Consider the following 27460-nt stretch of genomic DNA (forward strand, 5'->3'; position numbering starts at 1 on the left):
TCCTATCCAGTTCCTGAGTAAGGTGCTTGGGAAAGCAGCAGAAGATGGTCCAAATGCTTGGGCCCCTGCACCCACGTGGGAGACCCGGATGGAGTTCCAACCTCCTGGCTATGGACTGGTGCAGCGCCAGCTGTTGCAGCCATTGGGAGTGCATGGAAGATCCCTCTCTCTCTGTAACTCTGCCTGTCAAATAGGTAAATAAGTTTTTAAAAAAGAAAAAGTTGAGGCAGAAAGAACAAGAATACTGAACAAATGTCAAGAGGTGCCACGGTAATTAGAGAAATCCAATCAATTATATCAGGTGTTATTTTAAAACAAGGAGACTATTCCTGTTAAACATTGTTTGACTACACTTAGTTATAAATATATACCTAAAATATAAGGCTTAAAGTAGAAAAATGAAAAATAAATTTCATATGACTTATTCAATTAATGACTGCATAAATATCAAATAAAAGAGGCTGTAGATTTAAAGCAGTTTATTATTGTGACTAATATTTTTATATTTCTAAGTATATATTATCCTACTATGATTGCTTGATAACAAATGTAATCTAATAGTGTGTATTACACCCTATATACATACACACGTGTGTAAACATGAGTACAGGGTCTTGTAATATGGCTACCAAATAACTGTGCCTATACAATTGTACAACAAGTATTATAAAGCAAATACAAGGTACATGTTTCTGATAGTGTTGGGGGATTTTGTATTGCTTATCCAGGCAAAGCAGAGCCTGGATACCCTGGAGTCACAGCTCATGAGAAGATAGGGGCTAAGAGTTGGGAAACAGCCAGCAAATAATGCAGAGATGTTCACTGTCAATCGACTGGGCTTACTAAGAAGAGCCAAATATACTTGGAAAGTGGAGGAGACCACGTAAAAAAATACAAATGTGCTCACCAGAGCAAGGATGCTCCGAGTAGCTCTGGATTCAGGGGAAGTCCTGGGGGAAGCATTCCTGGGACCATGAATGTGCTGCACCTGCTGCTTGTGTCTGTGCAGGATGAACACCATGGAGCTGCTGGCCAGGAGCATGAGCCCCAAGGACACAGCATCAGGCAACAATAGTAGTGCCAAGAAGAGCGAGCCTGTGAAGGTGTCTTGGAAGACAGCGTTACAGTATCCATAGTCTTTTCTCTTTGTGATGCTTGTGTTGATCCACTTACTAGTCACGTAGATGGGGGAAATGGTGTTTATTAACATGTTCAGGATCCAGCACAGCATGGAGGAGAGGCCTATGTACCTGGGAGCTTTGACTTTAAGCTCTGCCCACCTAGAGTTCCTGGGGCTGATGGTGATGGCCTGGAAGATACTCAAGAAGCAGGTGCTTTCGATGGACACGGCCCTGGACACTCTTCGTACATAGAAAAGAAGGTTGCACTCAGCATCGCTGGGGAGAAATTTCTACCTTAAAGCTGTCACAGCCTGTGGCACTCCATAGGAGAGAATGACCAAGCAGTTGGCTACAAGGAGGTGCCTCAGAATCAAATCTGTGCATCTTGCCTTGAATCCAGTCAAGGAAAGGAAGACATGATGGGAAAGAAGAGAGAAGTTCCCCAGAATTCCACATATGACCTGAGCTAAGAAGAGCGTTCCTGTGGCCACCTCCCAGGAAGCCATTCTGCTAGCTCCTGGTGACTGACATGTATCTTCACACCAGGTACCTGCATGAGAAGACCAAGAGTGAGATGCATATACAGCACCAGCTGAACCCCAACCTTCTCAGGAACTGAAATTCTGCCACTGAGAAATCCTGAGAGCTCTTCTTCTTTTATTAAGAGATCTGCCCCCGCTCCCCAAAAAGAAATCCTCTATTTCACAACAAAATAGATACAACTGGAAACCACTGCACTTAGGAAAATAAGCCAGTCCTCCAAAAACAAATACCTCATGTTCTCTCTGATCTGTGGTAACTAATAGAGTACCTAAAAGGTAATCTATAGGTGTGAAGTTGACACTCTGTGACGTGATGATTTTGAACAGCCCTTGTCTTGACTGTTGAGGAACAATGCTTTTTTGCTTGTTTGCTTTTTTTGTTTTTTCTTCATACTATTTGTTGAACTCTCCACTTAGAGTAGGGTTAATTTTATGAATTTAAAGTTAACTTACAATAGATCTGGTGAAAAATAAGAATAGGAATGGGAGGAGCAGGAGGAAGGGAAGGAGTATTGTCTGGAGGAAGGAAGTGTGGGAAGAATCACTATGTTCCTAAATTTGTATATATGAGATGCATGAAGTTTATTTTCCTTAAGTAAGAAAAGAAAAGATTTCCAAGAGTTTAGTGTGTAACCTGCAAACAAGACTTACAGTGTATGAATCACTGCAGTGAAGAGCACACACCGGCACCGTCTTTGCTTTCCACAAACATGTGAGGCACTCCCTGCTATTACTTACATTATAAAGAAGCGGGGAGCTCAGAGAAGGAGAAGGTCAGTGTTTTGTATGAATTCATAAACAGGCTGGGGGACTTGAACAGGTGAGGACTTGAAACTGCCTGGACTGGCACTGACGACATGAAAGCAGCACACGGGTGAAAAGCTGGTTAGTGGTGGTCCCCAAAGAGCCTAGATATATGAGGGAACTTTAAAAAAGTCCTTGGAAAATTTTAATAATAGATAAGCTTATTATAGTGCAGAGATTTCAAAATCCATGCATCATGTTTTCCATAATATGCATCTCCATGATCTTTTTGAAGAACCCTTCATATGCATGAATTTTAAAAAAATGTTTTGGACTAAAATAAACTTACCTTTTAATTCCACTTCCCACTCACTTCTCTGAAGTATCCTCACACATTTGTTTTTGTTTTCATAACTTGTTATCTTATTTTGGATCGGGGAATACGTTATTTGATGCTATTGGTTGTTAACAAGTCCCTATTTATGTCTGCAGGTCAGCAAATAGGCCAAAATCAACGAGGACTTGAAGATGAGAGATTTTCACCAGTGGAGGTGCACTGAGAGCCGTGCAGACCCCAGAAGCCTGCCCCACATCTGGTTGGAGTCAATGAAAGGAAGAAGGCCTCCACAGGAAGAGGGAAAGTTTAACCTGCTTTCATGCTAAAAACACCAATACGAGGGCACCTATGCTAGGAACTATTAGTCCAGGCCATTCCGTAAATTATGGGATGGGAAACAATATTGCATTACACAGCTTTCTGAAACCCATAGTTATACAATTTATTTTATTTAAATGCCAAACTTAAAGAGGAGAAATAATCAACCATAATCCAAAGACCACAGATGTCTTCAGTATAAACATAATCACTGTTTTCATTAGTTGTATCATAAACCAGAGTTAGAGAACACATTCCCAACAACTGTCATTCAGTACACAGGAAAATACGATCCATGTTGATTAATCCCATCTTTATATACATGGAGGTATTACAGGCACACTGCTAGGCATCCTAAAATTTGTACCACGATTCTGTAAAGCTGGTTCAATAGCAGATGATCTTGGAACTACAAATGTACTCCAAAAAGTTCTTGGAACAGTCCTGAAGTACCTTAAAGTCAGATTTCATTATCACTTATATCAAATGCCAACAGTCACTGCCATTGATTATTAAACCAAATTGCTTTAGGAATTACCTAGAATTCCAATTAATTCTTTCGTAGCTCAGCTCATACCTCAGGAATTATTCTTCCTCCCTGTGAGGCCTTGACTTTGGACACAGTTAATACATAGACACCCAGGAATGTCCTCCTTTCCTCTGACATACTCTGCTTCATGACTCTGCCTCTCAAATCGAAATAGAACTCATCCAGCTTCTTCCCAGTGGCATCACGATGCACTCAGTGAGAGGGTCACAGCAGTCAGTACAAGTGCAGAGGGAAGGCTGTCAGATCCTGAGATATGGGTGTGTGATTCCATGACCTCACCTCCCCACAGACAGAACATTAATTATTATCCACTTGGAGCAGCAATTAGAGTGTAGAGTTGGGACTGGAGACTGATTATGAAAGTTTTTTCCCAGTTGGCAATTATTACTGCAATGGCTGGCATCGTGGCTCAATAGGCTAATCCTCTGCCTAGCGGTGCCAGGTTCTTGTCCTGGTCGGGAATCTGGATTCTGTCCCAGTTGCCCCTCTTCCTGGCCAGCTCTCTGCTATGGCCTGGGAGTGCAGTGGAGGATGGCCCAAGTGCTTGGGCCCTGCACTCCATGGGAGACCAGGATAAGCACCTGGCTCCTGCCTTTGGATCAGTGCGGTGCGCCAGCTGCAGCAACCTGCTGCTGCGGCCATTGGAGGGTGAACCAATGGCAAAAGGAAGACCTTTGTCTCTCTCTCTCTCTCTCTCTCTCTCTCTCTCTCTCTCACTGTCCACTCTGCCTGTAAAAAAAAATTGTTGCTGCAACCAGTAGAAGTTCCTAGTTAGCTTCTCCAAAGGCTACTTTGACGTGTTTGAAAAGGCTTTTTAGACAGTCAATGCAACAGTCCAATGGGGTAAGAAGGGACAGTGGAGATCTGACACACGAGGCACTGGCAGCAAAGGATGGGAGACTCACTGCATTTCTCATTCCATCAGAAGTCATTTTTATAAAAAAAAATGCAGCTTCCTAATCTGTAGACCATTGAGCTACACTGTAACTTAGGAGCTGAGAAACAAGATGAGACCGAGTAAGTGGGCAGGCTTTTTGAAGATATACAAGGAAAAGGAAGAAAATGATGCTAAGAATTTAATTGGAAACCACTGGATTTATTTGTACAGCTGAGTTCCAGAATTTCATCTCATACACAATTCAATGCCAGCTGATTTAGAAATGTTGTAGGAAAATAAATTTAACAGTATGGCTTCCACTCAGGATAGGAATTACCAACAGAAACAATATCAATAGAAGCGAGAAGATACAAAAGAGGCACTGAGAAATCAAAGTATGGGGTCAGATGTTTAAGAGGTAGATCCTGGCTTCCTTTTGATTTTACAAGAAAAGCTAATACCACTCACCAAATTCTACAGTATGGAATGGTTACCACTGTTCTCCATGGATAGCTACAGAAGGGTCTATACTCCCCCCATGTGTGTAATAAAGAGTAGGAAGAGTCTACAGGAATCTTCTAGTCCTGTGTAGAAAGTATGTTTGGGTGATAATTGTTAGAACAGAAGGTTTCATCAAACTGTGGACACTTGATGCAAGCAAGAAAGACAGTAATTGTATGAATCTTGAAAACACCAGTAGCCTATGATTATGGTAAGGCTATTTTCTTACACAATTTAGAAATGAACATTTAAAGCAAACTTAACATAACCATTATGGGCCAGTGCCGTGGCTCAATAGGCCAATCCTCTGCATTGCGGCGCCCGCACACCAGGTTCTAGTCCCGGTCGGGGCGCTGGATTCTGTCCTGGTTGCCCCTCTTCCAGGCCAACTCTCTGCTGTGGCCTGGGAGTGCAGTGGAGGACGGCCCAAGTGCTTGGGTCCTGCACCCACATGGGATACCAGGATAGGCACCCAGCTCCTGACTTCAGATTCTCTGAAATGAGAATTTGATCATGGAGAAGGCTATGCCTATGCAAGGGTGTATGGGAAATCTCTTGAACTGCTGATCAATGAACCTGAAATAGCTCTACACGGTGAGTCTATTTCACAGATATATTATATGTATTTTAACAACAGCCCAAAACTCCCTATTCAATTTCTTCAATGCAGTAAATTTCATGGAATACATACAGGTGTACTCTAAAATGTTCATGGGCAATTGAATTAAAAGATAAATTTATTTTGGTAAAAACACTTTGAAATCCATGCACATGAACACTCCTTAAAAAGTTCACAGAGGGGCTGGCTCTGTAGCATAGTAGGAAGCCTCCCCATGCAGCACCAGCATCCAGCTGCTGCACTTCCAATCCAGCTCTCTGTTGTGGCCTGGGGGGGGCAGTGGAGGATGGCCCAGGTCCTTGGGCCTCTGTATTTCTGTTGGGGACCCAGAGGAGGCTCTTAGTTCCTGGGTTCGGATCAGCACAGCTCTGCCCATTGTGGCCAATTGGGGAGTAAACCAGCAGATGGAAGATCCCTTCCTCCCCACGCCCCTCCTCTCTCTGTGTAACTCTTTCAAATAAATAAATGATCTAAAAAACCGGAAATTCATAATGTAGGTGGATGTTTACAACTTCCCTATTAAATATTTAAAGAATGCAAATCAGTACTGGAAAGCTATATTTACAATAAATAATTTTTAGTTCATGGCTGGTTTCACATTCATTAAAAAAAAACCATACAATCAGTTACAATCCAGGTAGGGCTGCCTTAACATATGTGATCAGCTGTAAGTGTAGGCAAAACTGACTTGCATGTGTGCTGGCTGTAATTGTAGGCAAGGCTGACTTACACATGTGTCAGCTCTACTTAAGGGCAAGGGTGACCTACACCTTTATTTCGAGTGAAATCCAGCTGTTCCAGTGTCAAGGAAGAGCTGCTGCTCTCATGCCAACAATGGGAACGTGGAATGAAACAGGCACTTGCACAGTTGTTCTGGAGTGCATTTCTTAAAATCTAATTTCCTTGTAAGTACTGAACACAGCTACAACTCCGTGAACATTTCTTATGCAAAGCCAGGTGAGGCTCTAGTGAGTGGAACGTGGAGGAACCTTTTCTGCCAATGAGAGCAGGGCACACCCATCTCTGAGCTCATAAAGGGAGGCCCCTCAAATCAAACTGCATGGTCTACAAGCTGGGCTTCCAGATTACATCTGGGGCAGGTGACCCAGATCCCCACTGTTACTCCCTTCAGTACTCAGCAGACTAGCCCTCCTTCTTCATACCTGAAACTTAAGAGAGGTGTTCCGATGGAGAAGAACTGAGGAAAAAGGCAAGACTTTTCACATTCCAGTGAGAGCCAAATCCACACGTAAGGTAGGGAACTGGGCTGTTTGGACACTGGAAGCAGGGTTGTGATTAGGAATGCCAAGAAAGGTGTATTCATTGTGTTGTATTTATGCATCGGGGAGGCAAATGGCTTTTAGATTCAGAGAGAGTGAGAGACAGAAAGAGAGACCTTCCATCAGCTGGTTCACTCCCCAAATGGCCGTGATGGCTGGAGCTGGGCCTGTCTAAAGCCAGGAGATTCCTGTGGGTCTCCCACATGGGTGCAGGGGCCCAAGGACTTGGGGCATCTTCTGCTGCTTTCCCAGGCACATCAGCACATTAGCAGGGAGCTAGATTGGAAATGGAGCAGCCAGAACTTGAACTGGTGCCCATATGGGATGCTGGTGCCACAGGTGGTGGCTTTACCCACTCTGCCACAGTGCCCTTCCCCCAAGAGTTTCTTAAAAAAAAAATATTTATTTACTTATTTGAAAGGCAGAGAGAAATACTCATTCCCCAAATGCTAGGGCTAGGACAGGCTGAAGTCAGGAACTCCATCTGGGTCTCCCATGTGGGTAGCAGGGACCCACCTACCTGAGGCATCACCTGAGCTTCCCAAGGTGAGAATCAGTAGGAATCTGGAACCAGGAGCAGAGCCAGGACTCCAGCCCAGGCAGTCTGATATGGGACATTAATGTCCCAGAGGCTTCTTCCCCACTGCACCAATAAACAAAAATGCACAACAAGAAAGGAGGAGAGAAGGAAGTTCCCAACTCTTAAGTGTGAGCTGGGGCAGTTACTTCTAACCCAACAATACCACATGGAAAGGCAGAAACAGGTGCAATTTTAGAGTGCAGACGATTGAGAAATATTACTTCAGTGAGCTGATCAAAGTCAATCTCAAAAGTCATACTCCATGACAGTACACATCCTTGGTATCCTGTGATAAACATGGTAATTCACCTCAGATTGTGGTCACCCAAACCTTATAGACCCAATCTGGTCCCAAGAAAAATATCAGAAACATTCGTACAGAGGGTCCTCCAACAAAATATTTCACCTCTCCAACTGTCACAAGATCACTGAAAACAAGGAGAGCCTGAAGAACTGCCAAGCCAAGAGGAATCTAAAGAGACTTGTCAGCAAACTAATGTATCCTGGAGAGGACCCTGGGGCACACCATGATAACTGGTTAAAAACTAAGGGAAACAGCACAAGGAGTGGATTTCATTAACACTGGTTCACTAATTGTCACACGTGTCTCAAACTAATATCTGGGAATTCTCCATATTGTAACTTTTCTGAAAGTGTTATAGAAAGTATTAAAAACAAAAACAAAAAAAGGATGTGCAACCCTGGTTGGTGTACAAAGCATGAAACATTTAGCACCTGATCCATTACAGGAAAAACTGCCTATTCTTGTTCGAGATCAAGAAGTAATACTTGATATGATTCCCTATTGCTTCTCACAGTTCACATAAATTCACTGAGAAAATGTGAGGCAGTAACACTCAAGAAAATCTAGTTACAACAACAAATTTCAGTTTATTGACTATGTGGGGGGCGGAAATCCCGGTCTTTTAAAGTTCCCACTCTTAAAGAGTCCCATAAAACTGATACCTTTGACATGTAAAGAAAAAAGCAAAACAAAACAAAACAAACCGGGGCTGGCACCATGGCTCACTTGGTTAAACCTCTGCCTGTGGCGCTGGCATCCCATATGGGCACCGGGTTCTTGTTCTGGTTGCTCCTCTTCCAGTTTACCTCTCTGCTGTGGCCCAGGAAGGCAGTGGAGGATGGCCCAAGTGCTTGGGCCTCTGCACACACATGGGAGACCAGGAAGAGGCACCTGGCTCCTGGCTTCAGATTAGCGTAGCTCTGGCCATGGTGGGCATTTGGGGGCTGAACCAACGGAATGAAGACCTTTCTCTTCGTCTCTCTCTCATTGTATAACTCTGTCAAAATTATAAACCCACACACACACACACACAAAACCCAAAACCTGCGCGCCTGGGAAAGCAGCGGGTGGCGGCACCACACACACCACACTACACCACACTACACCACACTACACCACACTACACCACACTACACCACACTACACCACACCACACCCTGACCCCCCTAGCCACCAGGACACAGCAGGGCCCCAGGCCCAGGTTTGGTTCGGGACTCCCGCTCCCTCCCTCGTGGTCGTGCCAGCAGCACCCTGAGCTGGCTTCTTTCTGGGGGAGCAAACACTTCCCCTCAGGGCCCAGCCAACCCTATTTCCCCGAGAGGACAGGACCGGAGCCCGGCAGAGGGGAACTCCGGATTGCGCCCAGGTGGGACCAGCGAGAAGGAATCACCCTCCCGGCATGCCACGCGGCACACTCCCCATAGGTCTCTGGGAAAGGGAGTCCACAACGCCCCAGTCCGCGCGCTTTTTCCCAGCATGCAACTCCGCGCAGCCCTAACAGAGCCCCGGGGGCCTCTGGGAAACGTTCGTCTGCGTGGCATGGTGGACGCCGCCTGCCGAGTTCTCTGCTCCGTAGGCGTCTTACTGGTTCCTGAGGGGGCTGATTTCCCGTAGGCTCGGGGTGAAAGTACTTCAGAGCCGGGGAGCTGCGAATGCCGCGAGCCCTGGTTTCTCCCCACTCGGAAACCGGACCGTGCTGAAGACGATGCCCCATAGACTCCAGTCAGGGAGCCGCCCGGGGCGTGACCCAGCGGGCGGAAGGCCCTCTCTCTCTCCCTCTCGCGGTCTTCAGAGAAGGATTGCTACAGATGACTGTCCACGATTACATGGGAACAAGTTTGATAACCTAGGAGAGATGGGCCAATTCTTAGTCACATAGAACTTACCAATATTGAATCAGCAATCCAATACTGGGGCCGGTGCAGTGGCCCAGCGGGTTAGGCCGCCACCTGCAGTGCCAGCATCCCATATGGGCACCGGTTCAGTCCCAGCTGCTCCACTTCTGATCCAGCTGTCTGCTATGCCCTGGGAAAGCAGTAGAAGATGGTCCAAGTCCTTGGGCCCCTGCTCCGGCATGGGAGACCTGGAGGAAACTCCAGGCTCCTGGCTTCAGATCAGTGCAGTTCTGGCCGTTGCAGCCAATTGGGGGGTGAACCAGCGGATGGAAGACACCCCCCATCTCACGCGTGCTTCTGCTTCTCCTTCTCTGTGTAACTTTTTTCAAATCTTTTAAAAAAATCTAGACTAATGAGCGGCATGACTGTACCAGTAACAAAAAGTCTATCATCAGACCAGATAACCTCTAGCAAACACTTCAAGAGAAATTAACACTAATTCTTTAATTATTTCAAAAAGCGGCAGAGGATGGCATTGTTCCAAACTCATTCTATGAGTCCAGAATTACCTTGATACTAAAATCAGACAGAAGCACAACAAAGGTAGAAGGCTACAGGCCATCTCTCTTCTTCATGTGCATAGTGCAAAACGCCTCAAGAAAGTTCTAAGAAGTCACAGCCAACAGGACCATGAGAAGATTGTTCACTATGGTGAAGTGGGATTCTCTTCAGCCATTAAGGTCGGTTCAACATCCATGAACCTGATACATGACATCAACAGTCACCAGGAAGGACACAAATTATAGGAACATCTCAATAGGTGCAGAAAAGACATCTGATAAAATGTACCACTGCTTCCTGATAACCCTGAACAAATAAGTATAGAAGGAATATACTTCAACATAAAGAAGGCCTTATCTAATAAGGCAACTGCTAACATCATACTGAATGAGGAAAAACTAAGTTTTCTAAGATCTCTAAGAAGACAAGGATGCCCACGTTTACCACTTATATTCAACACTTCTGGGAGTTCTAGCAATTAAGAGAAAGAAATGGCATTCCAACAGGGAAGGAAGAAGTCAAACTGTCACAGTTTTCAGATGAAATGATCCACCAAAAACTATTTTTAAAAGCAATTTATTTATTTGAATAATAAAATTAATGAAGTGAAAGATGTCTACCCGTGGCATAGCGAGTAAAGTCCCCGCCTGCAGTGCTGGCATCCCATATGGGTGCCAGTTTGAATAAGTCCCGGCTGCTCCATTTCCGATGCAGCTCTCTGCTATGGCCTGGGAAAGCAGTAGAAGATGGTCCAGGCCCTGGGCCCCTGCACCCATGTGGGAGACCTGGAAGAAACTCCTGGATCCTGGCTTCAGATTGGCACAGCTCTGGCTGTTGTAGTCATTTGGGAGTGAACCAGCGGATGGAAGACCTCTCTCTCTCTCTCTGCCTCTCTGTCATTGCCTTTAAAATAAATAAATAAATCTTTTTTAGAAAAAGATCTGTGCAATAAAAACTGTAACACATTGTTGAGAAGAGGAGGCTGAGGGTGGAGCTCAATGGGTTCCACACACCTTTCTGCCATATCTGTGCTCCCATGTCTCTGTGCCTCTATGGCAACTGGTGTCACGGTAACCAACAGGCCCACCTGATTGGCTAGTTGCCCACAACTCTGTTTTGATACTGCTTGGCAATGAGCCACGTTTGTCCGTGTAAGCCCTTATAAGCAACTGGGGGCCATGGTTAGATGCTGCTGCTTGTGGCTGTTTGTGGCTGCAGATGTGAATGGGCAGAGTCTCTGAGTGTGTGTCCCACTGCCACCAAGGATATGAAGGCGGATACCTTTTGTGGCCCTACTGCCGTCATGGGCCAGTGGCTGTTGTGCACATCACCACCCCCAGTAGTAAAGGAGGGATAAATCTAGAAATGATTCTGGATTGTTCTCTGACTGTCAGAATCCGGATCTGCTCGTCTGGAAACCGAGTTCCAGACACACAGACATTGATGAAGGACATCCCTTGTTCATGGATGGAAGAGGCAATATCATTAATGCCCACAGCTTGGTGTGTTAATTCTCTTTCTCATGAAATATCTGTGCTTCCAGAGCCATTCCTACCAGCACCCTGTTCCCTAGCACTTAAGATCTGGCACTTGCTCTACCAGATGCAAAAAAGTGAATACAAACACAACAACGAAAGTCCTCTCTGTATCCCTCCCACCCACTTTTTTTTAACTGGAAAGTGAGGAACAGAAGTAGCAGGGTTGGTCTCACCACCTGCAGCCCCATGGGAATTATGGGACACTCAGTTCCCAACTCCCAGGTGTTGTCAGCATACCTCATGTTAGGGATGTGTGGTTCCCAGCACAGAGCTCTCACACTTGTGAGTTCACATATGCGCTCAGTAAGCACTGCGTTCGTGCACGTGCACACGCTGCCTTCCAGCAGCATGCTGATTCAGACACTGCTGCCGCCTTCTGTGTCCTGTAACTGTGACCGGGTCAGCAATAATGCAGCTTTCAGGATGGCTATCAGAGTTTTAAAATCACAGAGAGAAGCCCTCAAGACCTAGTGCTACCTAGAGCGTGGCCATGAGTTCAGGTCACAGGCACCTACGCAGATAGAAGAGAAGCCATCCAAGACTCCACCATAGAGCAGGGGCAGAGGGACAGGAGCGTGGGTTTCCTGATGTGATCCAAGTACATGTAAGGTATTGAAAAGTCTCACTGGACCCCAAAAATATCCAGCATTACAGTTAGTCGCATTTTTAAAACGTTTCACAAAGTATGGAAAACACAAAGAAAATGCTTGAAAAGAATGTGTGTGTGTGTGTGTGTGTGTGTGTGAAGAGAGTTGGGTCTCAGGGGCTCGGGTGTGTCGCTCCTGCTTTCTCTAGCTCAGTGCTGTTGGTAATGGGTGTAGGCGACCCCACGCGGGCACTGATAGGGCCCTGCCAAGCCTGCAGGATCCCAACTTCCTAGAACAGGGCCCGCAGCACTTGTGTGCAGGCGAGGCTTGAGAGGCAGCCATTAGCCGAGTGGTTCTGGACCAAGACTGCCCAGCGGGATCACAGGGCCAGGTCTGAGAGAAGCGCTCACCTGCGGCTTCTCCCACAGCCTCTACTGCACTGACCTGGGTGGGAGCCTTGGTGCTGTCCTCATGCAGTGCCTGGGTCCTACTCAGGGTCATGCACGAGGATTCTCGGGGCACCGACTCCCCCCTGCATGGGTGGCTGGGAGTGGGTCAGCACCACCCAGATCCCCACTGTGGGGGCAGACACTGTTTATGGTAGTGGACGGCACCTGCAGGCAGGAGAGGAGGAACTACAATTTTGTTCTCGGTGTAGGAGCACCTGTTCCTGAATCTCTACAGCGCCAAGGCACAGGGGAGGGTGGCCTTTGTTCCCCTTCAGAATCCTTCTGCCTGTGGGTGTGCTGACACCATTAAAGGCAGCGGGACAGCTGGAGGGCATCTTGGCAGAGAGAACTGGAGACAGAAGAAAGGGCCGCATGTCAGGTCCCTGTGGCCCAGGTCAGAGGCTGCGCCCTCTTTTCTTCCTCAAAGGCCTCGCATTTTGCTGTTGGAAATATCACTTCTCACATTCCTGCCTTCTGAGTGAGCTTCAAAGGACGAGTTTTCCCTTTTCTTCTGTGACCGTCAGGTGAGCTCTTTCAAATACTTCTCTCCTATATTCCAGAACCTTCTCTTCCTCCTGGCTTTTTCTCTTTCTTTTCATTTCTCTTTTCTTTTCCTTTCCTTTCTTTTCTTTTCTCTTTTCTCTTTTCCATGAACAGTTCTCACCATGAGTTGATGACCTGTGATGTTGAAAATGGTCCCTTCATGGTGGATGACCATAGGAAAGCGGGGATACCTGACTCCTATCAGGGCTGAGGTCAGGTCCTGGATATCAGTGTAGATGATTATTGTGTAGTGTTCAGGCTCCATCTGTGTGCTCCACAGATCTGTGCAGAAATGCACACTGGAACAAGATGGGATTCCTCACCAAGGATAACTCAGAAACTCTGTAAGGGAATCAGAAGAGACCTGCTCCCTGGGACGCTAAAGACAGACTCAATATTCTCTGTTCAAGGGTCCATTGCTGTGGCATAGTGGGTAAAGCCACTGCCCGCAGTGCCTGCATCCCATAGGGAAGCCAGTTTGAGTCCTGGCTTCTCCACTTCCGATCCAGCTCTCTGCTATGGCCTGGGAAAACCGTCAAAGATGGCCCAAGACCTTAGGCCCCTGCACCCATGTGGGAGATGTGGGAGACCTGGAAGAAGCTCCTGGCTCCTGGCTTCAGATTGGCCCAGCTCCAGCCATTGTGGCCAACGGGGAGTGAAACAGTAGAAGGAAGACCTCTCTCTGTCTCTCTCTGCCTCTCCTTCTCTCTCTGTGTAACTCTTTCATATAAATACATCTTAAAAATATATTTTGAGACTACAGAACCTGGGAGAGGTGTGTTTCAAAGCTTGTATAGAACGTACGTTTTCCACGATTCGATTCAGATTAAGCTTTTCCTGCTTTTGGTCCACAGTATCACAGCAAGGGGATGTGCATCAGCACCTGCCACTGATTTGTGCTGGGACAGCTGACATTAGCTTCAGTCACCTGGTCTAGGACTCTGCCTGCTTCCTCCAAGAGGGACATTTTTCTGCATACAATGAAAGCATATCTTGGGGTGACTGACTTAGTGATGTGTATACATCACAACCTATAGTGCGAGTTTTCCCTTTTTAGGTTCTCTTTGCTCATAGCTTGCCTTGGGGGATGAAGGCTCTCATCTTTGCTGCCTATCAGCTGCCACAGTTGGGAGGGGCTGAAACACTGTGACCTCTTGCTGGGGTTTGCATTTCACTGTGCTCTGGTCACAGGTGAGCTCCTCATCCTTCTATTTGAAAACAAGAAACAAGAACCAGGTAATTAGGCTGTGCCCAGGTGTCTTTATATTGTAAGATATAACACAGGCACAGATGATAAATGGAAGACAATGATAAATGGAAGAGAATACATCAAACTTGGAGGCAATAGCTCTGATTTTCTGTCATGCGTGTTTGTCTCCACGATGTGTTTTACAGAACCCCAAATCATCCTCTGGAATCTGTCCTTTTCACACAGTTAAAAATGCTGAGAGAGCTTTGATGACAGGGCCCAAATTGCAGGTGGCAGGAGTGAGCTCTTAGTGGGCAGCACAGTGGGATGACTGTAGGAACAACAGAGAGGGAAATGTAGGTTACCTTATTTGACCCCTGCACACTGTAAACCTGCATTGCAGTGTTACATTGTGTCTTAAAAATATATATATTAATAGTAATGCAATTTTCAAAAAGATTTATTTTGGAGTTATGGTTACAGGGAGAGGAAGAGACAGAGAGAAAGATCTTCCATCTGCTGGTTCACTTCCCAAAAGACCGGTCTGCAGTCAGGAGCCAGGAGCTCCATTCAGGTCTCCATGTGGATGCAGGGGCCCAAGCACTTGGCCATCTTCCACTGCTTTCCCAGACATATTAGCGGGGAGCTAGACTGATGTGGAGCAGCTGGGACTCGAATCAGCTCCCATATGGGATGCCAGCACCACAGGCAGAGGGTTAACCTACTATGCCCCGGCGCTGGCCCCTAATACAAATTTTACAAAATGTTTTTCTAGAAAGTATGGTGAAGGAAATACATTTGGAAAAAAACAATTTCCTAGTTGTATTGACAGGAAACTATTCTGCATCATTTGGATGTGAGTAAGTACATGTTGTTTTTATGTGTGTGCTCATCAAAGGTGAAAGTTATTTGATCAGCTTTGTGGGTTGCCTTCCTAACTTGCCTCTATCATTCTTCTCAGGTATGGAACTCCTTTGAACATTCTTTCAGGGTTTGCTCTGTGCATTGGCCTGGATGTTTCTCTTGTATAAATCCTAGATCAGATCAACGCAGGCTCGGCTTTCACTGAATGCCTGCTAAGATAGGCTCATAAATGCGGATGACAGTGTTCTCGCTCTCCTCGCTGTCATCTTCCCTTGTGTGCATTAATAATGAAAATCTGGTAGGAGGGCATCTACAACACGGACATCCAAACCATTGCTGCTCTGATTCCGGCTATCTATCAGAGATTATAGATTCCATAGCATTTGTTTTGAATTCCAAACCCACAATTTTCTTGTCTTTTTATCTTTCGTTAATTTTGTAAAGATTTATTTATTTGAAAGGCAGAGTTACAGAAAGAGAGAGAGAGAGAGAGAGAGAGAGAGATCTTTGATCCCCTGGTTCACTCCCCAAATGGCCACAACAGCCAGAGCATAGCCGATCCAAAGCCAGGAACCAGGAGCTCCTTCCGGGTTTTCCATGTGGACTGGAACTGATGCCACTGCAGGTTGTGGCTTTACCAAGCATGCCATAGCGCTGGCCCTGATTTTAAAATATTTCAAATATACACTAAGTATAAAAAAGAGTTCAATGACCACACCTAAGTTTAACAATTTGGCCTTATTCTCCCATTATGCAAACATCATACAAGCACATACTATTTCTTGATAGCAAGTGTGTGTGTGTACATGTTTTCTCTCGTGATTGGAAACTGAGAAGTGAAATGTGTGGATGTCATATTATTCTGAATGCTGGCTCTTACATAGCAATAAAGCATTCTTTTCAGGTGTGCTGATCTTGTCTGGGACCTCCCTCAGTCCTACTTTCTTATATTGTAATGTGTGGCCCTGGAGCTGAGACATCGTCTTCACAGGTGTGCTCAATTGGGTTTGGAATAACTTGGGGGTCTGGCCTTTCCTAACCTCAGAAATGAGGTGGAAAAAGGACACAGAGAGCAAGCTCAGCAGAGACAAGTTGCTCTATTGAAGCAAATCTCGGAAGAGACCGTGCAACTAGAGCTGAGCTGTTATCTGGTTTCGGAGGGAATTTGCCAATCCTGGGTGGGGTGGGGAGAGGTGGAAGGCAGCTGGTGGGAGTGCAGGGGCTCTTTGAAGCCTCTGGGAACTTCCCTCTCATATGTTTCACAAGCTGCCCCATGCAGCTTATCTGTTTGGCAGTCGCATTGCAAGGAGTCTAGAATGGTCTGGTTCGGCACCAAGGGTCTCAGCTAAAGGGAAGAAATGGGGTGGGGGAGGAGGGAATGGGTCACGCGTGGGGCAAGAAGCCCTTTTATGCTTGCTGGTCAGAAGTGTAGAGACTCAGCATCCACCCCGGATCTCCTTGCATCAGCATCTGCATGTTAACAGTGTCTGCATTTTGATACAACTAAATGTTAAATTGCTAAAATCTGAGATGGACCCTTATAAGTCTTCGTGATCTTTCCATCCATGAAAGCAAGGAGCCTCGTGTTCCCCTGTGTGCTACACTCACATGGATCCATCTACTGGTGCAGTGGTCTACGTGTTGCTGTCCATTAAATGCTAGTATCTGCCCTGGTTCTGTGGACTTATGTCAACCCCATGTCATAACCATGAGTACCCGACTGAGTCACTCAGCTACGTCAGTGCCCAGCCCTGCCTCTCCCACTGCATGTAGAGTCAAGAACTCTGTGCACGGCTGTTTAGTCTACTCTGATGATGCTTTGAATTTCAGGGACATTTATGTTCAGAGCCACAGGTTTCTGTGGGAGGCACTGGGCTGCCTGGACCCTGCTCAGAGGGCTTTGTACAAGGATGTGGTGCTGGAGCACCACAGGACCCTGCCTTCCCTCCCCGAATTCCTAACCCCTAGCATTCCATCTGCTTACACAGCGCTTTGTGGAAGCCTCTGCTTTTCATGACTGGGTCTCAGGCCTCTGTTTTGAAGAAAAATGGAGGGATTCTTGGTGTAGAAAAGCAAACTGTCTTTTAAAGGTTTACTTGATTGGGGCTGGTGCTGTGTCATAGGGAATAAAGCCACCAGCTGCAGTGCCAACATCCCATATGTGTGTGGGTTTAAGTCCCGGCTGCTCCACTTCAGATCCAGCTCTCTGCTATGGCCTGGGAAAGCCATAGAAGCTGTTTGAAGTCCTTGGGCCCCTGCACCTGAGTAGGAGACCTGGAAGAAGCTCTTGGCTCCTGTCTCAGCATCAGTGCAGCTCGGGCTGTTGTGGCCATCTAAGGAGTTAACCAGCAGATGGAAGACCTCACTCTCTGCCTCTCCTTCTCTCTCTGTGTAATTCTGACTTTCAAGTAAATAAATAAATCTTAAAAAAAGATTTACTTTATCTATTTGAAAGGCAGAGGTAGAGAGAGAGGGAGAGACAGAGGCAGAGACACATCTTTCATGTGCTGGTTCACTCCCCAGATAGCTGTTAATGGCTGGGGCCGAAGCCAGGAGCCAGGAGCTTCTTCCAGGTCTCCCACATGGTTGTAGGGGCCCAAGTACTTGATCCATTCTCTGCTGCTTTTCCAGGTGTATTAGCAGGGAGCAAGATTGGAAGTGGAGCAGCTAGGCCATGAAGCAGCACCCATATGGGATGCCGTTATGGCAGGTGGCAGCTTAACTCACTTAGCCATGATGCTGGCCCCAGAACTCAATTTCTTGAGCTGTCACCATGGGCTGCATTAATAGGAAGCTGCAGTCAGAAGCCAGAGCTAGGAGCCAGCTCCAGGGACTCGTGGGAGGCTGGCAGCTTAAATGTTAGGTCAAATGGCTGCCCCAGGCATTTTATTTTAACCTTCCCCCTTTTGGGGGCACTGAGACTCCCTCCTTCCACACTGGGGATCATTTTAGAAGTTCCCTGGCATGAAGGGTCATGGCCCACATGTGAGAGTGCAGTCTCCATGCTCTGATTCGCATTTGGATGCAGTTCCGTGTGGAGCCTGGCTCTGCACGCTGGGCGGGCTTCTTAGTGCTCTGAGGGGTCTTGGCAGCAGCAGCACCCAGGGAAGAAGACCCTAGAATCTCTGGTTCCCTTCTCTGCAGTGTGGGAGACCCCTAGGTAGAGTGGAGTGTCTTTTGTTCCTAAACAGCCTTGCAGTCCCTAAGGGAGACCTGGTCACCTACCTGGAGCAAAGGTGAAGACAGAGCAGACAGAAGCCAGGCCCCCAGGCAGTGGGAGTGAGGGTGCAAAGGTCAAGAAGCCAGACCTGGGAATGTGGTTTGCCAGGCTCTGGCGTGTGAAGCCTGGTCCATTGTTCCTGCTGTTGCAGAGGGACAGCTCCTTCCCTGTGGTTATCACACTCTTCCATCAGCCTAGGCGGCTCCTCCCTCCAGCCACCTTCCAGAATGTTCTCAGTGAGAGGGCATGGGCCCCCCTTCACCAGAGTGGGTCTGCTCTTGCCTGCTTCAGGGGGCCTGAGGAAGTCAGGGTGCCTTTTTACAAGACCTATTTGTAAAGACAGTGACTGTTAATTATCTAGGGTCCGGTGCTGTGGTGTAGGGTTAAAGTCCTGGCCTGCAGTGCTGGCATGAGATATGGGCATGAGTTTGAGTCCTGCTGCTCCATTTCTAAGCCAGCTCTCTGCTATGGTCTGGGAAAGCAGTAGAAGATGGCCCCAGTACTTGGGCCCTTGTAACCCCCTGGGAGACCTGGAATAAGCTCCAGGCTCCTGGCTTCCCATCGACCCAGTTCCAGCTATTGCAGGAATTTGGGGAATGAAGCAGCGATGGAAGTCTCTCTCTCTCTCTCTCTCTCTCTCTCTCTCTCTCTCTGTCTCTCTGCCTCTGTAACTCCAGCTTTCAAATAAACAAATAATAAATCTTTAAAAACTATAAATCATCTAATGATGTTTCTCTGTATTGTCTGAATTCTGTTTCATTACACTTTTCTCATCAGAGCTGCTTTTCAATGGGAATGCATTTTCTCAGGCCAGTGACTCCCCTGCCTGGTCTTCACAGGTGCTCTGTCACAGCGAAGAACTGGAGCCATCTAGAGGAATTCTTTCTTAATTGTACATGGGAGCTTATGCCTGATTTTGTGAGTCAACATTTATGTCGTACTTTTAAATCCTCTCTTTGTGGGAGTTTTGTTGTTGTCAGGGTAGATTCCCTTACACCAGTAAGTTATTTGTATGGATTTTGAAAGATTTTTTTTATTTATTGAAAGACAGAGTTAGAGAGAGAGGCAGAGACAGAGAGAGAGGTATTCTATCCATTAGTGCACTCCCCAGAAGACACAATTGCCAGAGCTGGGCTGATATGTAGCCAGGAGCTAGGAGCTTCTTCTGGGTCTCCCACAGAGGTGCAGGGTCTCAAGGACTTGGGCCATCTTCTACTGCTTTCCCAGGCCATAGCAGAGAGCTGAATTGGAAGAGGAGCAGCCAGGACTAGAGCTGGAGCCCATATGGGATGCCGGTGCTTCAGGCCAGGGCTTCAACCCGCTGCACCACCGAGCTGGCCCATGGATTTTTACCTGTACGTTAAGATTTTGATGATAGTTTTAAGCACTGCATACTTTCAGACAATGTGAGGTGTGATCAAAATACAACTCAGCCCTGTGTCTATAGTCAATACAATCATGTTTGTCTGCCTGTATACATATTGCTCTATTTTGTCATTAGTTGTGTATTTATTTTCCTTTTTTTAAGACTTATTTTTTTTTGAAAGGCAAGGTTTCAGAGAGGCAGAGGTGGACAGAGAAAAAGAGAGAGAGAGAGACTGAGACAGGTTCTCCACCCGCTGGTTGACTCCCCAAATGGCCACAATGGCCGGAGTTTGTTGATCTGAAGCCAGGAGCCAGGAACTTCCTCTGGGTCTCCCACAAAGGTGCAGGACCCCAAGTACTTGGGCCATCCTCCACTGCCTTCCCAGGCCACAACAGAGAGCTGGATAGCAAGTGGAGCAGCTGGGACTTGAACCGGAGCTCATATGGGATGCTGGCACTGCAGGAAGCGGCTCCACCTGCTATGTCACAGTGCCTGCCCCTGTGTATTTATTTTCTTGGTTGCTGTGCAGTCCTGTGTAAGTGAACACGCTTGCAAATTTCTTTAATGTTTCATGGATACAGTGAGAGAAAGCCTCATGTGACTTGCAGGTTTCCTTTCAATAGTGTATAATTTTGTCCCTCCCCTGGATAAGGTATTTAAATTTTGCATGGATAAAATACATAACCAAAGGTATACACTTAAATAATTTTCACTGTAGTGTTCAGCTGTAGAAAGTGGCAGGAAAGCTGTGTGTCACGGGTGGGATCTCCAGACAAGTTATTGCTGTCTTAAGAATCTGCTTCAGGAGCCTGTGCTGTGGCGTAGCGGTGACGCTGCCATCTGCAGTGCCAGCATCCCACATGGGCCCCTATTGGAGTCCTGGCTGTGAGTCCTGAATCCACTTTGTCCAAGACCCCTCCCCCCTTCTTTCCTGGTGACAGGAAAACCAAAGCACAGAGGTGCTCAGCACCTGGACAGCCTCCCGAGCACACAGTGTGTCCCAGCTGCTAATCAGGGAGACATCCTGTTCCTCCAGGTCCCTCTCACTGCCCCAGCTTTGAATCAGGCAGCCCCAGGGACACCCTGTGTCAGGGACGCCCTGTGTCATGGTACCTGGTATCCCCTCCAGCTGTTCTAGACTGCATCCCTCATCTCTGTTCGGCCACTCCAACTCATCTCCCACCCATCTCCCTCCTCCCTTGACACAGTTCCCTATAAAGCCCCAGCGAAACACATGAGCCCTGAGCTCCTCCCTCTCTGAGGCTGCTCCCGGCAGTTCTTCACCCTAATAAAACTCTTTCTTTGCTCAGTGTGGTCTTGGTTGTTGTTCTCGGTTGTGGTTAAAAACCCTGACACCAGCTGCTCCACTTGCAATCCAGCTCTCTTGCTATGGCCTGGGAAAGCAGAGGAAGATGGCCTAAGTCCTTGGGCCTCTGCACCTGTGTGGGAAACCTGAACCAAGTTCCTGGCTCCTTGCTTTGGCCGTTGCAGCGAATTGGGGAGTGACCCAACGGATGGAAGGCCTCTCTCTGCCCCTCTTCTCTCTGTGCAACTCTGACTTTCAAATAAATAAACAAATTTTTTTTTGACAGGCAGAGTTAGACAGTGAGAGAGAGAGACAGAGAGAAAGGTCTTCCTTCTGTTGATTCACCCCAGAAATGGCCACCACGACCAGCATGCTGTGCTGATCCAAAGCCAGGAGCCAGGTGCTTCCTCCTGGTCTCCCAAGCCTGTGTAGGGCCCAAGCACTTGGGCCATCCTCCACTGCCTTCCTGGGCCACAGCAGAGAGCTGTACTGGAAGAGGAACAACCAGGGCAGAATCCGGCACTGCAACTGGGCATAGAACCTGTGGTGCCGGTGCCACAGGCAGAGGATTATCCTTGTTATGATCTGCATCGCTGGCCAATAAATAAATTCTTAAAAAAAAAGTGAGAAACTGCTTGAAATCTAAAAGTGCTGTTCTCACAGGAGTTAAGTAAAAAATGGTGGGTAGCAGAGACTCGGGAGAGTGGAGGGAGGAGGCATGGGAAATGATGGCTAGCAGGTTCTTCATTTATTTTTAAAGATTTATTTATTTATTGGAGAGGTAGATTGACAGGTAGAGAGAGGGAGAGACAGCAAGAGAGAGAGAGAGAGAGAGAGAGAGAGATCTTTCATCCCCTGGTTCACTTCTCAAATGGCAGCAGTGGCGGGAAACTGGGCTGATCCATAGACAGGAGCCAGGAGCTTCTTCCGGGTTTTCCATGTGGACTGGAACTGATGCCACTGCATGTGGTGGCTTTACCCAGGATGCCATAGCACCGGCCCTGATTTTAAAATATTTCAAATAATACACTAAGTATAAAAAAGAGTTCAATGACCACACCTAAGTTTAACAATTTGGCCTTATTCTCCCATTATGCAAGCATCATACAAGCCCATACTACTTCTTGATAGCAAGTGTGTGTGTGTACACGTTTTCTCTCATGATTGGAAACTGAGAAGTGAAATGTGTGGATGTCATATTATTCTGAACGCTGGCTCTTACATAGCAATAAAGCATTCTTTTCAGGTGTGCTGATCTTGTCTGGGACCTCCCTCAGTCCTACTTTCTTATATTATAATGTGTGGCCCTGGAGCTGAGACATCGTCTTCAGAGGTGTGCTCAGTTGGGTTTGGAATAGGTCGGGGGTCTGGCCTTTCCTAACCTCAGAAATGAGGTGGAAAAAGGACACAGAGAGCGAGCTCAGCAGAGACAAGTTGCTCTATTGAAGCAAATCTCGGAAGAGACTGTGCATCTAGAGCTGAGCTGTTATCTGGTTTCGGAGGGAATTTGCCAATCCTGGGTGGGGTGGGGAGAGGTGGAAGGCAGCTGGTGGAGAGCAGGGGCTCTTTGAAGCCTCTGGGAACTTCCCTCTCATCTGTTTCACAAGATGCCCCGTGCAGCTTATCTGTTTGCCAGTCGCATTGTAAGGAGTGTAGAATGGTCTGGTTCGGCACCAAGGGTCTCAGCTAAAGGGAAGAAATGGGGTGGGGGAGGAGGGAATGGGTCACGGGTGGGGCAAGAAGCCCTTTTATGCTTGCTGGTCAGAAGTGCAGAGACTCAGCGTCCACCCTGATCTCCTTGCATCAGCATCTGCATGTTAACAGCGTCTGCATTTTGATACACCCTAGATGTTAAATTCCTAAAATCTGAGATGGACCCCTATAAGTCTTCGTGATCTTTCCATCTATGAAAGCAAGGAGCCTCGTGTTCCCCTGTGTGCTACACACACATCACGGATCCATCTACTGGTGCCTTGGTCTACGTTTTGCAGTCCATTAAACGCTAGTACCTGCCCTGCTTCTGTGGACTTATGTCAACCCCATGTCATAACCATGAGTACCTGACTGAGTCACTCAGCTACGTCAGTGCCCACACCTGCCTCTCCCACTGCATCTAGAGTCAAGAACTCTCAGCACGGCTGTTTAGTCTGCTATGATGATGCTTTGAATTTCAGGGACATTTATGTTCAGAGCCACAGGTTTCTGTGGGAGGCACTGGGCTGCCTGGACCCTGCTCAAGGGCTTTGTACAGGGACATGATGCTGGAACACCACAGGACCCTGCCTTCCCTCCCCGAATTCCTAACCCCTAGCATTCCATCTGCTTACACAGCATTTTGTGGAAGCCTCTGCTTTTCATGACTGGGTCTCAGGCCTCTGTTTTGAAGAAAAATGGAGGGATTCTTGGTGTAGAAAAGCAAAATGTCTTTTAAAGATTCACTTCATCGGGGATGGTGCTGTGGTGTAGGGGGTAAAGCCGCCACCTGCAGGGCCAACATCCCATATGTGTGTGGATTTAAGTCCCGGCTGCTCCCCTTCAGATCCAGCTGTCTGCTATGGCCTGGGAAAGCTATAGAAGCTGGCTGAAGTCCTTGGGCCCCTGCACCTGAGTAGGAGACCTGCAAGAAGCTCTTGCTCCTGGCTTCCCATTGACCCAGTTCCAGACATTGCAGCCATTTAGAGAATGAAACAGCAATGGAAGTCTCTCTCTCTCTCTCTCTTTCTCTCTCTCTCTCTCTCCCCACTTCCGTCCCTCCCTCCCTCCCTCCCTCCCTTTCTCTGCCTTTGTAACTCCAGCTTTCAAATAAACAAACAAATAAATCTTTACAAACTGTAACTCATCTAATGATATTTCTCTGTATTGTCTGAACTCTGTTTCATTACACTTTTCTCATCAGAGCTGCTTTTGAATGGGAATGCATTTTCTCAGGCCAGTGACTCCCCTGCCTGGTCTTCACAGGTGCTCTGTCACAGCGAAGAACTGGAGCCATCTAGAGGAATTGTTCTGTAGTGGTACATGGAGGCTTATGCCTGATTTTCTGAATTAATGTTTATCTCATTCTCTGAAATCCTCTATTTGTGGGAGTTTTGTTGTTGTTGTTGTTGTCAGGTGTTCAGTCAGGGTAGATTCCCTTACATCAGTAAGTTATCTGGATTTTTCTTTAAGGTTTATTTTATTTATTTGAAAGACAGAGTTACAGAGAGATTCAGAGAGAGAGAGAGAGAGAGAGAGAGAGAGAGAGAGTGGGAGAGAGACAGAGACAGAAACAGATAGAGACAGGTCTTCCTTCCGCTGGTTCACTCCCCAGAAGGCTGAAACGGCCAGAGCTGCACTAATCGAAGCCAGGAGCTAGGAGCTTCTTCTGGGTCTCCCACACAGGTGCAGGGTCTTAAGGACTTGGGCCATCTTCTACTGCTTTCCCAGGCCATAGAAGAGAGCTGAATTGGAAGAGGAGCAGCCAGGACTAGAACTGGCGCCCATATGGGATGCTGGCACTTCAGGCCAGGGCTTTAACCTACTGCACCACAGCCCTGGCCCCTGGATTTTTACCTGTACGTTAAGATTTTGATGATAGTTTTAAGCACTGCATACTTTCAGACATGTGAGGTGAGATCAAAATACAACTCAGCCATGTCTATAGTCAATACAATCATGTTTGTCTGCCTGCATACATATTGCTCTATTTTGTCATTAGTTGTGTATTTATTTTCCTTTTTTAAGGTTAATTTATTTATTTGAAAGGCAGAGTTACAGAGAGGCAGTCCTGTGCAGGTGAACACTCATGCAAATTTTCTTAGTGTTTCATGAATACATTGATGGAGAACCTCATGTGACTTGCAGGTTTTCTTTCAATAGTGTATAATTTTATCCCTCCCCTGAATAAGGTATTTAAATTTTGCATGGATAAAGCTGCCACTTGCAGTGCCGGCATCCCCCATGAGTGCCAATTTGAGACCTGGCTGCTCCATTCTGATCCAGCTCTCTGCTGCTGCCTAGGAAAGCAGTGGAAGATGGCCCAAGTCCTTGGCCCTGCACTTTGTGGGAGACCTGGAAGAAGCTCAAGGATCCTGGCTTCAGATTTGCATAACTCCAGCCATTGAGGGCAATTGGGGAGTGAACCAGCAGATGGAAGATCTCTCTGTCTCTCTCTCTGCCTCTGCCTCTCTGTAACTCTGCCTTCCAAATAAATAAATAAATCTGAAAAAAAAAAGATGTGACAAAAAAGGAATCTTTACACATTGTTGGTGGGAATTCAAATTAGTTCAAGCACTGTAGAAAACAACATGGGAATTCCTCAAAAAAATAAAAATGGAAGTACCACAGGACCCATCAATCTCACAGCAGGGCATATATGTCCAGGAAATGACAATCAGCATGTTCAAGGATGCCTGCACTCCCACATTCATTGCACCATCATCACTGCAGCCAAGATATGGAATCTAAGTTCCACCAATGGAAAATACATGAATGAAGAAAATGCTGTACACCCACAAAGGAAAACGAATGATGATGATTGAAAAAGAATGATGCTATGTCATTTTCAACAACATGGATGAATCTGAAGACACTCCAGTAAGTTAGAAGAGGAAGACACAGGAGAGGGACACATACTCCATGATCCCATATACTCTTGCTTGGGAAGTGTAGGAATTTGAATTCACAGAAGTAAAGAATAGTGGCTGCAGTACAGAGCCAATAACATTCTACTATATTCTTGGACACCTCCAAGAGAATAAATTCTAAGTGTTCTTTCCACAAAAGTATGCTAAGTAGTGTATATATTAATTAGCTCAGTACAGCCTTTCACAACCTATACATATTTGAAAAAACACATTGCACATAATGATGTATATTATTTTTGAGAATCCAACATTGCAAACACTCCTCTAGTTTCCCTGTGGTTACCTCATCTCTCACCCTGTGATTACCTCATCACTGCCCCCTTGCCTGCTTCCACCTGTGAGAGTCAGTCTGCCTCCAGGTATTATGAAAATGGAAGAGATTCTTCCAAACTCTGGAAATTTCTCTGGAGATGCTCATTAGAAACTTTTAATTGTTTCTGTGAATTGGGAACTGGGAGAAAGCTTTGCTACTTTTGTTTTGTGTTTCTTCTCAACTGTCACTGAAGTCCAAGTGAGGCGATAAATGTGTTTCTGTGGGGAGTTGAGGCCATGGAGTCATGAACTGGTCTCTTGTGGTCTGGCTGCTTCCCCTGCACACAAGCAGGGGGTCGCATCTGTCCCCTGAGCCCAACTTCCTGGCAGCCTAGAGAAGTCAGCTGAGTATTTTCTCCTTCAATGTGGAGACAGTTTGTAAAGGAGGAGGCACACCAGGGGCTGCGTATGGATAAGTGGTCTGTTTGGCAAAAGGGTTTCAGAGGAGGTGCAAAAGCCACAGAGGAAGAAAAAGTAATTCTTAGACTTGGGCTGAGCTTGTGGAGAGTGACTGGGGATCTGAGATCCTACACCAATCTCTAACTGCTCCCAGTGTGTTTCCAGAAACCCTTCTAAGGATGACTGTTTTTAAAAAGTTTATTGATTTGAAATGCAGAGATCGAGATGAAATAGAGATGCAGATGTAGATAAATAGGTAGAAAATAGGGTGAGAGAGATCCACACCACTGACTCACTCTTCAGACGTACACAATAGCTGGTGCTGGGCCAGCCTGAAGACACAGTCAGGATCTCCCCTGTAGGGAGCAAGGCCCCAAGAACGTGAGCATCTCCAGGATGCCCATTACAGGGAGCTGGGACTTGAACCTAAGCACTTCAGTTCCAAGTGGTGCCTTAGCAGCTGTGCCAAATGTTCATCCCAACTCCTGGAATTGGAGGAGGAGGCAGGATGGGAGTGGGCTGGGAGGGTGGGTGTGGGGGAAGAACCATTGTAGTCCTAAAGTTGTACCTATGAAATTTGCATCCATTCAATGAAAGCTACAAAAAGTAATAAAGCCTAATTTTTGTGAGGAGTCTAATTCAGAAATCACAATTATAATTGCAGCCTGCAGTATAGAAATCATAGAGAAATGTACATGATTCCTCAAGTTATTTCAGTAACACTGCTGTACATGTGAGGAGTTGGTTGGTGCTAATGGGATCATTCATCTCTGTTTACCAACATGGCTGAGAGGCAATTGCTGAAAAAATCATGTTTCTCTCACACCAGGTTGACACATATTTATGGAGATGGTAGTGTAAATATACCTGTCCTGAAAATCAATGCTGTCTGTTGA

At 46.6% G+C, this 27460-nt stretch overlaps 1 protein-coding gene and 2 long non-coding RNA genes across 3 annotated transcripts in view; 2 read left to right on the forward strand and 1 right to left on the reverse strand.

Annotated features, from left to right (window-relative positions):
• Window positions 1-3170, forward strand: part of LOC127488753 (uncharacterized) — an 80514-nt gene extending 77344 nt beyond the window's left edge. Inside the window, exon 2 of the long non-coding RNA XR_007916571.2 lies at window positions 2900-3170. This is a non-coding gene — a long non-coding RNA (uncharacterized lncRNA). The remainder of the gene's footprint in view (window positions 1-2899) is intronic.
• Window positions 665-1627, reverse strand: ORYCUNV1R1504 (vomeronasal 1 receptor oryCunV1R1504). The gene is given in 1 exon segment (NM_001167193.1): window positions 665-1627. A coding segment is annotated over 1 exon segment (963 nt).
• A 3380-nt stretch (window positions 3171-6550) lies between the features above and the next one.
• The window catches only part of LOC138843156 (uncharacterized), a 39690-nt gene continuing 18780 nt past the window's right edge, over window positions 6551-27460 (forward strand). The window contains exon 1 of the long non-coding RNA XR_011384161.1: window positions 6551-6863. This is a non-coding gene — a long non-coding RNA (uncharacterized lncRNA). The remainder of the gene's footprint in view (window positions 6864-27460) is intronic.

This window comes from Oryctolagus cuniculus, chromosome 18, assembly GCF_964237555.1.
Source record: "Oryctolagus cuniculus chromosome 18, mOryCun1.1, whole genome shotgun sequence".
NCBI classification, from domain to species: domain Eukaryota; kingdom Metazoa; phylum Chordata; class Mammalia; order Lagomorpha; family Leporidae; genus Oryctolagus; species Oryctolagus cuniculus.